This window comes from Leucoraja erinacea, chromosome 17 (genome assembly GCF_028641065.1).
Source record: "Leucoraja erinacea ecotype New England chromosome 17, Leri_hhj_1, whole genome shotgun sequence".
Taxonomy (NCBI): Eukaryota; Metazoa; Chordata; class Chondrichthyes; order Rajiformes; family Rajidae; genus Leucoraja; species Leucoraja erinaceus.
Window position 1 is genome coordinate 11,905,010 of NC_073393.1, and position 13,306 is coordinate 11,918,315.

Here is a 13,306-nt window from a genome sequence, read left to right on the forward strand (position 1 = left end):
CTGGATCTTTACAAGCAGTGGAATCATCCCAAGAGCCAACATATAAAAATAAAAGGCAGCCACTTCCAAGGCCCATAACTTGGAGAAAGTCATTTGAGGCTCCATTCCCACTATGTTTCACTGGTGGTTTGTGAAGAGATTTAATTGTTGACACATGTGCAGATCAGTCCAATTGAAGCTTTTCCTGAACATTTTTGTAGGGCACAAACCACCACAAAAATGTAGCATTGAAGCAAAATTGCTAAGTTTGGTGCATTGTAGCCAATGTTCTTTTGCATTAAAAAAAACACTTTTTTTTCTGCAATCACACGAGAATACCCCCCATTGACTCCACATATTGTTTTTTTCTAATTTATAAACTTCTACAATATTGTTAATTAAGTGGCAATGTAAACTGACATTAATATGCGAGGTAAATATATTTCAAAATGAATTAACTTGCAATGCAAGGAAAGCAGAAAAACTGCTGAACTAACATTGATAATGGATCTTAAATACAGGCTGTACTGTGGGTTATGAATACCCAGCTTACAAACGAACTCCCAGATATTATTATTAAATTCAAAGATTGTCATACGTACTTACATTCATTTCTATAAACGTCAGAACTAGCTTCCTCTTTCTCTCTCCTCTAGTTTAGTAATTGTTCTGATTTATCAGTCTTATGTGGTTTTAACACCATTCATTGTAGTACTGGGGCAGTAAGGTTACAATATAAAGGGATTTGGGGGTATTTTCTGACAGTTACAAAATTGACTTATGGATGTTTTCTAAAAATGGAACTTGGTTCTTACGTAGAGATGGCCACTGTTAAGTTGTGGATTGTTGAGGTGGGATAATGATTGGTTGATAAGTTTCAGGGGTTGGATAGTTATAGTTAGACATTAGAATCTATAACTGGCTATTTATATTAATATATGATACAAAGTGTTTTCTTACCCAACATCTTCAAAAAACCCTTCAAGGTCATCTCTCTGCTCATCCAATGACAACTCCAGATCCAAGTAATTTCCATTCGGACCTATCTGCAGTGCACAGTCTTCCAACTGGACAGAGAAAAGATTCAAACATTCTATTTTAGTGGTCAGGAAATGCAAAGTTAAGAATTTAAAAAAAAAACTGTCACATTAGATATTTTGAGAGCAGATAAGCACCTGAAAATTGAGGGGTTAAATCTTAAGCAATGCAGATGCAATTAGCATTTCAACCAGGCCCAAACTACCGAGAAGATTCACTCTTGTCAATTTGTTCAGATTGAAATTTTCCCTTAAAGAAGAATGCCTCAGATAAAAATTTCAGTCCCCAAGATTGTTCCTAACCAGTTTACATCTGCATAGGACACAATTTTCTTATAAGATTTCACAGTGCAAGAATAGACGCTCTTCATGCCATAAACTGACACTCCATGTGGAAGGGATCAGAAGGCCCACTTCACTATTATGGCACTTTGAAGACAGATCTTAAATGAAGCAAAGCAATGATTTCCACATTCTCTCTGGCAAACTTCGGAGGTCATCTTCAAAATAAAGTTCAGCTGAGAGCAAGTCGGGTAGTGAGATCAGAACAGAAAATGTTGTATAATAATGTTGTATATATAATTTTAAATAATGTTTTATTCCATAAAGCAAAAACAAAAGTACTAAAGGATCTCAGCAGGTCAGGCCGCATCAATTGAGGGAATGGATAGGTGATGGAAACATAGAAACATAAAAAATAGGTGCAGGAGTAGGCCATTTGGCCCTTCGAGCCTGCACCGCCATTCAATATGATCATGGCTGATCATCCAACTCAGTATCCTTACCTGCCTTCTCTCCATGCCCCCTGATCCCTTTAGCCACAAGAGCCACATCTAACTCCCTCTTAAATATAGCCAATGAACTGGCCTCAACTACCTTCTGTGGCAGAGAATTCCAGAGATTCACCACTCTCTGTGTGAAAAATGTTTTTCTCATCGTGGTCCTAAAAGATTTCCCCCTTATCGTTAAACTGTGACTCCTTGTTCTGGACTTCCCCAACATCGGGAACAATCTTCCTGCATCTAGCCTGTCCAACCCCTTAAGAATTTTGTAAGTTTCTATAATATCCCCCCTCAATCTTCTAAATTCTAGATGTTGTACTCTGAAGTCTGAAGAAGTGTCCCAACCCAAAATGTTGCCTGTTGATTCGTAAAAAATAGAACATGGAACACTACAGCACAGGATCAGGCCCTTTGCCCCACAGTGCCTGTGTCAAACATGATGCCAAAATAAACTCATCTCATCTGACTGCATATCCTTCCACAGATGCTGCTTGACCAGCTGAATTTCCCCAGCACTTTGTTTTGTTGTTCAATATTCCAGCACTTACCATCTCTTGTTCCTCTGTGTTTTAATTTAAAAAAAGAAAAGGACTAATTTTGTTTTGTTTCAAATTATTCTCCAGAGAATCAGTTCTCTATGAGAATAGTTGGAAGTATAGCTTAGTCCTGAGCACACTTGACAAGATAAGGCCTGAGTATAGATTATAGCACAACATTTACAACAGGGGAGCCACACAATCATGAATGGAATTTTATCCACACCTCTCACGGCCCCTGCAGCTAGAGGCAATTGACTAGGCTTGGCTCTCAAAACGAAATCTTGATAGATAGAGACAAGAAAAAGATTCCAACACGAAACATCCTGGGACATTCAGCAAGAGTGAACTGGTAGGTTGGAACTGAATATTGCAACGGTAAGGTAGAGGTGCGGTTGGGGTGAATGCGTGGTGAAGAGTAGACCAAGTCTAGAAAACACATACGATGGAAGTGAAACAGAGGAAACTATAATGCAACAGCGAGGGAAAACTATGAGAAGCGAGAAGTAATGCAAATTGTCAATTTCTACTCCCACATGTCGACTGCTGATAATCAGTCGTGTGTCTGCTCAACATTGCTCCCGATTGCATCCCTTGTTCATAACATCACTGCTCCTGCTCCTGCTCCAAAACATTAAACTCTGCTGCCTGCAATGGGGCAAATATTTAGAGACTCCCTCATTCATTCAAGCCACAGATCAGCGACATCTGGGAAGTGCTGAGTTCACTACAAGAGGTGACAAGGACAACAGGGTAAACAAAAGATTTTCGTCTATTTCAAATTATTCTTCACGAGAACGTAATTGAGGATGAGAATATTAATGCCAACTAATGAGGAAATGAGATGAATGCCAGTATAATTCAGTGGAGGAGAGACGAGAGGTAGGATTGGGAATGGGAAGGTCCATGTGTGAAGAGATTGACACATTGGTGCATCTACTGTCCCACAGCGCTGGCTATCTGGGTTCAATCCAGACATCTAGATGTTCTCAGATTGAAATTCACACGTTCTCCCTGTGACCACATGGCTTTCCTTGAGATGCCCTGGTTCCCTCCAATGCCTCAAAACATGTGCAGTTTGCAGGTTCATTGACCACTGCAAATTGGCCCTAGCAAAGATGGGTGGTACAAATGCTGTAAATATAACTGAATATGCTGTGAGGGAAAATAACTACGGGGAAAATTAGTGGGAGATTTTAAGGTTATTTATTTCTGGATCACAAGTCGGTAAATGGATTTGAGGAAAAGCTCAGTCAAAGCTAATCTCGTTACTAATTGATAAGCTGAGGGCCTCATTATCATTTGAACTTATCAATGGACCAGTTCCTCCAGGAAGGGTGCCATCTTTTAGTTGAAAAATGCATCAATAGAATGCGGCAGACTACAATTAAACAAAATAATTTTAAAAAGAGACATTTGATTCTTCAGAGAACCATGTTCAATGGGCCAGCATGAATACAATGGGCCAAATGGACTCCCCATGTATTGTAGGGGAAAATGAAAATGAAACTTCGAGAAGCTGAAGGAGAGAGAAGGATCCCAGCAGGTAGGGACAAGTTGAGAGTTATGTCATTTGAATGGTATTCTAAATAAATCACCGGGGCTGTGTGGAACAACAAATTCAGCGTGAGCAGTTTGTCACACTTCACCCCTTTAAAAGAAAACATAACTGCATTTAATTTGATGCTGCACTTTGTCTTTGATCCCACTGTTTAACCCACAGCAGCAGCAACCATTCAGTGCTGCAGTTAAAGAAACAAACACTTACTTGCTCATCATTAACTTGTTTAAAAATTAGGTCGCACAGGCATTATTGGGATTAGAGTACAAATCAGCTTAGCAGTATTGATTTTAGCAACTGCGCAGAATAGAAGAGTTAAAAGAATCAATAGTGTTTTATTGTTATTTGTCCCAGATAGAACAATGAATTCTTACTGTGTAGGAAGGAACAGCAGATGCTGGTTTAAACCGAAGATAGACACACAAAGCTGGAGTAACTCAGTGGATCCGATAGCATCCCTGGAGCATCTATTCCTTTTCTCCAGAGATGCTGTCTGACCTGCTGAGTAACTCCTGCTTTTTGGGTCCATCGATGAATTTCTTACTTGCAGCAGCACAACAGAAAAGGTAAACACAGAGACAAAATACTGGAGTAACTCAGCGGGACAGGCAGCATCTCTGGAAAGAAGGAATGGGTGAAGTTTCAGGTGTAGACCCCTCTGATGTCCCGCTGAATTACTCCAGCATATTTTGTGTCTATCTACAGTGTAAACCAGCATCTGCATATATATATATTATATACATTGTCAGATGCTGAACTATTTTTTCTCGTTTATTATATTGTTTAGAGTACTATACCTATTCTGTGTGGGAAGAAACTATACATACACGCATACGCACACACACACACTCATAAAAATAAACAATAATAGTGCAAAAAGACCCCCAATGCCCTCAAATCTATGTAGTTCAGAACTTATTTGGAGGTTATAGCGTTTAATTGACTCATTGCTGTCGGGAAGAAGCTGTTGCTGAAACTGGATGTTACAGTTTACAGGCGCCTATATCTTCTTCCTGATAGCAGGAGTGTAATGAGTTTGTGGCCAGGTGTGGGTCTCAGAAATCAGAATTAAACAACTTTTTTCTTTAACTTGTTCAGACTTTGGTTAATTAATAATTACATTCTACAGTATTTCATTCATCTGCTTGTTGTTAAGTGGCAATAAAATATATTCTTGTACACATCGGAATTTTACTTCAGCAGATCACAGGCTGCAATAGTCTCCCAGAAGGGACAGAACACATAACTGAGGAAAAAACGGAGAGAGAAAAATCAGAGGAACAAACTGAAAGGTGGTAAGACATTTATTGCTCTCACTCTCTGTACATAAATTAATTGAAGTGTTCAGTCTAGAACACAAATTGGCAGAGGTATCCATAAAATAAAACCTCTTCTTGGACAAAATTACAGTCACAAGCTTTAATTTTGCAGCAGCTCGAATCATTGTAACTGCACAAATCATTTCTTTATTCCACAGAAAGTGATCTCCAGAAAGTTCCCTCTTAAATTTAGTTAACTCTGCAGTACTTTAGTAAGAAAACAGGCAAACAAGGTCAATGTGACTTTATTACAATACTCCACTACCACATGGAATGTCAATCATTTAAAAAATAATCACCTGTGTGGTCATCATTCTTATGCCTTCGTAAGAAAAACACAATCTACTTATTGTAGAACCAAGGGACTACAGATGCTAGTTTTTTTTTAAAACACAAAGTACTGGAATAACTCAGCAGGTCAACTAGCATCTCTGGAGAGCATGTATGTGTGATGTTTCAGGTTGGGACTCTTCTTCAGGCCTATTTCAATCTATTTCTTGTTCAAATGCTTATTTTGCTGCTAAGTATATTGGTATTGGTTTATAACTGGCAAGATCATACCAAGATACCATGGAAAGACGTTGTTTTGTATATGATCAAAGCAATCGCACCATACTCGAGTATAATGCCCCTGTCCCACTTAGGAAACTTGAACGGAAACCTCTGGAGACTTTGCCCCCACCCAAGGTTTCTGTGCGGTTCACAGAGGTTTTTGTCAGTCTCCCTACCTGTTTCCACTACCTGCAACCTTCGGCAACCACCTGCAACCTCCGGGAACCGCATGGAAACCTTGGGTGGGGCGCAAAGTCTCCAGAGGTTTCCGTTCAGGTTTCCTAAGTGGGACAGGGGCATAACAGGTCGTGCAAGAGAGAAAACAAGCAGAGTGTAAAATAGGGAGTTGCAACTGTAGAGAACGTGCAGATAGAAAACAAAATTCAAGGGCCACAGTGAGTTAGATCGGAAGATTGTGTCTACACCCTTAGTTGATGAGAGGTCAGTTTAAAAATCTGATACAAGTGGGGAAGGAGCTGTTCATGAGTCTGCTGGTACGCATTTACATCATTTGGGATCTATTGCCCAATATGAGAAGGGTGAAGAGAGAATGACCAGGGTGTAATTGGTCCTTGATTATTTTAGCTGCCTTCCCCGAGGCGGTGTGGGGTATCGATCAAGCTTGCATGAGGAAATGGGCTACGCTCTATGCAGTTTCTTGCTGTCTTGAGCAGAACAGTTGCCATACCAAGGCACTTGATCGAAAGTGTTTGATGCCTCCTGATAAGATGCTTTCTCGGGTGCATCTGTAGAAATTGGTGACTCATTGAGGACGTTGAATTTCTTTGTCCACTGAGCGACCAGGCCTTGGATACTTCATTTTAAAGCTCTTGGAATCTGCTCCAAGTTCACTAACATTATGCGCAAGATTGGACGTGTTGCTGCAACTTGTAGAATATGTTTCGACACTTACTCTCTCAACAGTAACAGCTAAAATTAGATGTTGCATCATAAAGCACAGAAAACAGAGTAACAGGGTTTTCCCCAATGTTTTATTATTTTAGAATGGTGGAGTCATAGAATTGTAAAACACAGAAACAGACCATTTATCCAATCAACACCATGGTGGCTTTAAAGCTCCCATTCATACTAATCCTATTATTTACTCCTCATATTTCCCTCAATTTACACCATGGGCACTTTACAGTGGTGTATTACAATCTAATAACCCACACAACTTTTGTCAAGAAGTTGGAGGCATAGATTAGGTATAGGCACCTGGGATAAGGTGTATCAAGTGAAAGTGGCAGTGCAGGCAAATAAAGTAACAAAGACAGCTTTTGGTACATTGGCCTTCATCAGTTAGGGAGATACTTATTGACTACAGGAAGCATGGTGGAGAAACATAGAAACATAGAAAATAGGTGCAGGGGTAGGCCATTCGGCCCTTCAAACCGGCACCGCCATTCAATATGATCATGGCTGATCATCCAACTCAGTATCCTGTACCTGCCTTCTCTCCATACACCCTGATCCCTTTAGCCACATGGGCCACATCTAACTCCCTCTTAAATATAGCCAATGAACTGGCCTCAACTACTTTCTGTGGCAGAAAATTCCACAGGCTCACCACTCGCTGTGTGAAAAAAAGAATTCTCATCTCGGTGCTAAAAGACTTCCCCCTTATCCTTAAACTGTGACTCCTTGTTCTGGACTTCCCCAACATCGGGAATCATCTTCCTGCATCTAGCCTGTCCAACCCCTTAAGAATTTTGTAAGTTTCTATAAGATCCTGCATAAGAACTATATAGTGTTCTATAAGAACATGCCCCAATCAGCATAAATGGTGCAAAAGTGGATATGGTTGAGAACTTCAAGTTCCTTGGCGTTAACATTGTCAATGATCTGTCGTAGGCCAACAACAGCCAAGAAAGCACACCAACACCTCGACTTCCTGAGAAAAGTCAACATGTCTCCAGTGTCTCTTACAACCATCTACGGGTGACTATAAAACACCAACTACTGGGTTACATCACAGCTTGATTTGGGAACAGCTCTGCCTAAGTTCACAAGAAACCGCAGAATTGTAGTGGTAGCCCATTCCATCGCACAGACCAGCCATCCCATCATAAACACCAAACCCTAGAAATGAAAATAGAAATTGAGACATTAAGTTGCAGTTGTTCAAAGATGTGTTGAGGCCGCACTTGGAATATTGTGTTTAGTTTTGGTCTGGGACCTGCTATGGGAAAGATGCCATCCAGCTGGAAAGCGCAGAGAAGATTAACAAGGATGTCACCAGGACATGAGGTCTGAAGCCAGGGGGAGAGGTTGGGCAGGCTAGAACATTACTCTTTGGAGTGCAAGATATTGAGGGGTGATTTCATAAAGGTGTATAGCAGGGGTGGAGAACCTGCGGCCTTCTAGGCCATTAAGTGCGGCCTTTTGAATGAATCCAAATTTTGTAGAACAAATCCTTTTATTTTTATTAGTATGTTTTTGATTGTCTTTTATTATTTTATTTTAATCTTAAAATTAACGCATTTAAAATACTAAAGAGTAAAAGAAGATTCAACAAAATAATCCTCCCTGCCTGACGGCTACAATTAAAACATTAGTAAGTCATGAGGGCTATTTTAACAAAATAATGTACATTTTGAAGTATAGCTAATTGAAGTTTCTTGGACGCGGCCACTTAGTTAGCTGTAATTAGATTACAGCTAACAATGCGGCATTCCAACATGAAAAGGTTCCCAGCACCTGGTGTAGAGGTAAATCATGGAAACAGGCCCTCAGCCACCATCAAGAAACCATTGAAAGTAATCATACACTCGTCACATTTTATTCTCCCCACATTCTCAAAATACTCTTTCCCTGAATTTTATCATTTGCCTACACATAACAAATAATTTACAGTGAATATTTAATCTATCAACACCTTTTCACACAAAAGGTGGTATGTATATGGAAGGAAGTACCAGATGAAATAGTCGAGGCAGATACAACAACAACATTGAGGAGAGATTTGACAGGTACATGGATAGGAAAGGATTACAGGAATACAGTCCCTGCCAGCTGTGTTATGCCCCTGTCCCACTTAGAAAACCTGAACGGAAACCTCTGGAGACTTTGTGCCCCACCCAAGGTTTCCGGTGCGGTTCCCGGAGCTTTTTGTCAGTCTCCCTACCTGCTTCCACTACCCACAACATCCGGCAACCACCTGCAACCTCCTAAGTGGGACAGGGGCATTACATTTTAGCTAATGTGTTCTTCAAACTAAAAATCATTCCTCATTTTCTTTCTAAGCTTCGTTCCTTCACTCCGTCATTCTGAAGAAGGGTCCTGACCCAAAATGTCGGCTGCCCATTGCCTCGACAGATGCTGCCAAACCCACCAAGTTCCTCCGGCACTTTTTATTTTGCTCAAGTTTCCAGCATCCAACATATGGTACTTTGGTAGACACAAAATGCTGGAGTAACTCATCGGGTCAGGCAGCATCTCTGGAGAGAAGGAATGGGTGACATTTTGGGTCAAGACCCTGTGTCCTTCCAAAGATCTCTATTAATGCCACTTTTGTATCTGCCTCCACTACCAACCCAGCAGCGCATTCCAGGCACTTACCATTCTCTGTGTATAAAAACCTGCACCACACGTCTCTTTCCACCCTCATCGTAGTTGTGCCCTTTAGTATTTAATATTTCCATCTTGAGAAATACGTTCTGACTGTCTACTCCATCTATCCCTCTAAAAATTGTATATACTTCTATTGCGTCTACCCTCATCCTCTGGCATTCCAAAGAAAGCAACACATCACCCATTCCTTCTTTCCAGAGATGCTGCCTGACCCGCTGAGTTAGCCCAGAATTTAGTGTCTACATTCGATTTAAACCGGCATCTGCAGTTCTTTCCTACACATATGGTACTTTTGTATACGATACGACAGAACCCAGGAGGGAAATTGATCTGCCAGCAGTCATAAAACACAAGATACATGAAACATGAAATTAAAGTGTTGTGTGGAAAGGATTAAAGATGTGCAAAGATTGGGGGGGGGGGGGGGGGGGGGGGGGGGGGGGGGCAAGGGGAGTCAGCCTTGACAGAACGGGGTGGAGTTGTTGTACAGCTTGATAGCCACAGGGAAAAAGGATCTCCTGTGGCATTCTGTACTGCATCTTGGTGGAACCCGTCTGTTGCTGAAGGCACTCCTCAGGTTGATCAGTGCGTCATGGAGTGTGTGAGCTGTATTGTCCAAGATGCTCCGCAGTTTAAGGAGCATCCTCCCCTCCAAGACCAACCTCCCATGAATCCAACTCTATCCTCAGGACACAGCCAGCCTTCGTGATGAGTTTGTTAATCCTGTTGGCGTCCGCAGCCTTCACCCTTCTGCCCCAGCACATGACAACGGAGAAGATGGCACTGGCTACCTCCGATAGTTAGAACATCTGCAGCATCTTACTGCAGAAGTTGAAGGAGTGGAGCCTTCTCAAATAGTACAGCCGGCTTTGTCCCTTCTTATACAGGACCTCAACGTTCCTGGACCAGTCCACTTTACTGTCCAGGTAAACTCCAAGCAATTTGTACTCCTTGGTAAACTGCACATCCATACCATTGATGGAGACAGGACAGGGGTGTTCCTCTCCTCCTAAAGTCCACCACTAATTCCTTAGTCTTGACAGTGCTGAGTACTTTATTTGTCACATGTATCGAGGTGCAGTGAAATTCCTTTTTTGCGTACAGTTCAGTACAAGTATCACTATGCAAGTATCATTTCTCTTGCGTCTTCCTGTACTTTGCATTTTACAGTGTGTGTGGTCTATCAATTGTGTGGCGAAGTAACCCATAGTGCAAGGAATTGCCAGGTTATTTCTCAGCCTCTGCCAAGTTGGCCACTTGCAAGGCGAGAAGGGGAAGCGAAGGGCGAGGCCAGGTTTCTTTTTTAACATCCTGCAACATACTGTGGAGATTTGCCTGCCGAGATAAGCAGTGCCCTGGCAGTAATGTTACCTGCTGCTGAGAAAGTTGCTGACCCTCACTGTTCAACTTTGCTTGAGCAAGTGCGTGCATGTGCGCGTGTGTGTGCGTGTTTGCGCGTGTGTGGTTGTGCACATACGTGTGCGTGTGTGTGTGCGCACGTGCGTGTGATACATTACAGAAACTAAACTTTAACACAAATCAACATTACATTGTACATACAAAATGACTGTAGTTTACATCCAGAAAATTGCAGGCTCTTATCTTGTCTGTCACCCTTCAGCTTTAGTGACCACAAGCATCTAGAATAATGTGTACAGGATAAATGTTCTAATAGATAGGGATTTATCGTGTAAAAGTTAAAAGCTCATAATAGCCCAGTGAATAACTACATGGAATAGCTAAGGGTACACCGCATATAGAGCCATTAACATTTTATTGTATATTCAGGCTCTACTGCTTTATACCATCAATATTTATTTAGTTTAACATCAGTTAATAGTGCAATTTCTTAACTTTAGATGGACACAAACTGCTGGGGTAACTCAGCGGGCCAGGCAGCATCTCTGGAGAAAAAGATGGGCGTCTTTTCTGGTTGGGACCTTTCTTCTGACTGAGAGTATGGGATGGGAGAGGGTGACGAGCTGGAGTGGAGTAAAGGACAGGACTAATCAGGGCCAAGCTGAAATGTCCTCAGGCAGGGTTGTGCCCAAGGGGAGGGGAGTGCAATTAGAAGTTACTTCAAATTAGAGAATTCAATATTCATACCACTGGCTGGTAAGCTACCCAAGCAAAATGTGAGGTGCTCCACATTGTTCCCATCTTGAGATCATACCTCATGAAGAATTTCATTGTTCTATCTGGGACATATATCATTAAAACACTCCTGACTCTCTTGATCAAGTCGGTGCTGACCAGCTATCCCCGCACGCTAACACTGTCCTACACACACTGGGGACAATTTACAATTTTACCAAACAAATCAAACCTACAAACTTGTACATCTTTGGAGTGTGGGAAGAAAACCAGAACACCCAGAGAAAACCCACGCAGGTCACGGGGAGAACGTACAAACTCCGTACAGACAGCAGCCGTAGTGAGAATTGAACCCGGGTCTCTGGCGATGCAAGGCAGCAACTCTACCTCTGCGCCACCGTGCCGCATTTCATAAGCATAATGCTACAGCTAAGATTCTAAGTTCAGTGGACTGGTGAATTCACAGTTGAGAACACAGTCACTGTGACACTGCAGTCTGACTTCTTTGTTGGGATTTCAGCAAACAGCATAGCCAAAATTGGCAAGAGGAGATAAAGTAACACAAATATGACAGAGTGAAAGAATCTACGGAGCTTGCAACCAGAAATATAGCTAAGTAGCGCAATGTCATGTGCACATTGTTAACTGGTAATTTGCTGCATGAAGTAGGAGCCCAGTATATACAAATATGCGTTGCAAAGTTTCACTTCTAAACTTTCACTTCCTGTATGGTTTAGTCAACACGCAAGGTGTTAGAAGAAACCAATCCCATTAAGTTATTGCATAAGCAGTGGTTTTACAAGATGCAAATGCATGATACTATGTCTCAGATCAATTTTAGGAAAAACAGTGACGCAAGCATGCACCATAGCGGGTGAAGTAATATACTTTGATCTTCACCATTGCCACCAAATTAAAATGCATCAATTCAATTCAATTCAATTCAACTTTATTGTCATTGCACAGATACAAGTATGGGTACAACAAAATGCAGTTTAGCGTCTGTTCGTAGTAATAGTGCAATATAGAAATAAAAATACAGAATAAGCAAACAATGTGGACGGAGAGACTGGAGAAATCTATCGGTGGGACTCCGAGTTCAGCAATGTGATAGCGTTGTTGAAGAAGCTGTTCCTCATCCTACTTGTATGAGACCTGAGGCTCCTGTACCACCTCCCTGATGGGAGGAGGGCAAACAGTCCATGGTTAGGGTGGGAGGGGTCCTTGATGATCTTCCTGGCCCGTCTCAGACACCGTTTTCGGTGGAGGGCATCTATGGCAGGGAGCGGGGCACCGATGATGTACTGAGCGGTTTTCACCACCCGTTGTAGTGCCTTCCTGTCCGCTACGGTGCAACTGCTGTACCATACCGTGAAGCAGGTGGTCAGGATGCTTTCGATGGTACAGCGGTAAAAGTTGGTCAGGATCTGGGGGGACAGGTGAGCTTTCTTGAGCCTCCTCAGGAAGTAAAGGCGCTGCTGTGCCTTTTTGATCAACTTGGAGGTGTTGAGGGACCAGGACAGATCCTCCGAGATGTGTACCCCGAGGAATTTGTAGTTGGAGGCGCGCTCCACCTCAGTCCCGTTTATATGGATGGGGGTATGTCTGCCCCCTCTGTTCTTCCTGAAGACAACAATAATTTCCTTCATCTTCCTGGAGTTGAGGATGAGGTTATTGTTGGCACACCAGGTTGTCAGGTGCTGGACCTCATCCCTGTAGGCTGACTTGTTGTTGTCACTGATCAGTCCTACCACCGTGGTGTTGTCAGCAAATTTTATATGGCATTGGAGCCATTCTTAGGGATGCAGTCATGGGTGAAGAGGGAGTAGAGAAGAGGGCTGAGCACACAGCCCTGTGGCACGCCGGTGTTCAG

The 13,306-nt window shown here is 42.1% G+C and overlaps 1 protein-coding gene across 7 annotated transcripts in view; it reads right to left on the reverse strand.

The window, feature by feature from the left end:
* fhod1 (formin homology 2 domain containing 1) overlaps window positions 1-13,306 on the reverse strand; it is a 217,972-nt gene that overhangs the window by 196,294 nt on the left and 8,372 nt on the right. For all 7 annotated transcript variants that reach the window (XM_055648529.1, XM_055648527.1, XM_055648528.1 and 4 more), the window contains exon 2: window positions 940-1,046. In XM_055648529.1, coding sequence (XP_055504504.1) covers window positions 940-1,046 — 107 coding nt within the window. The remainder of the gene's footprint in view (window positions 1-939; window positions 1,047-13,306) is intronic.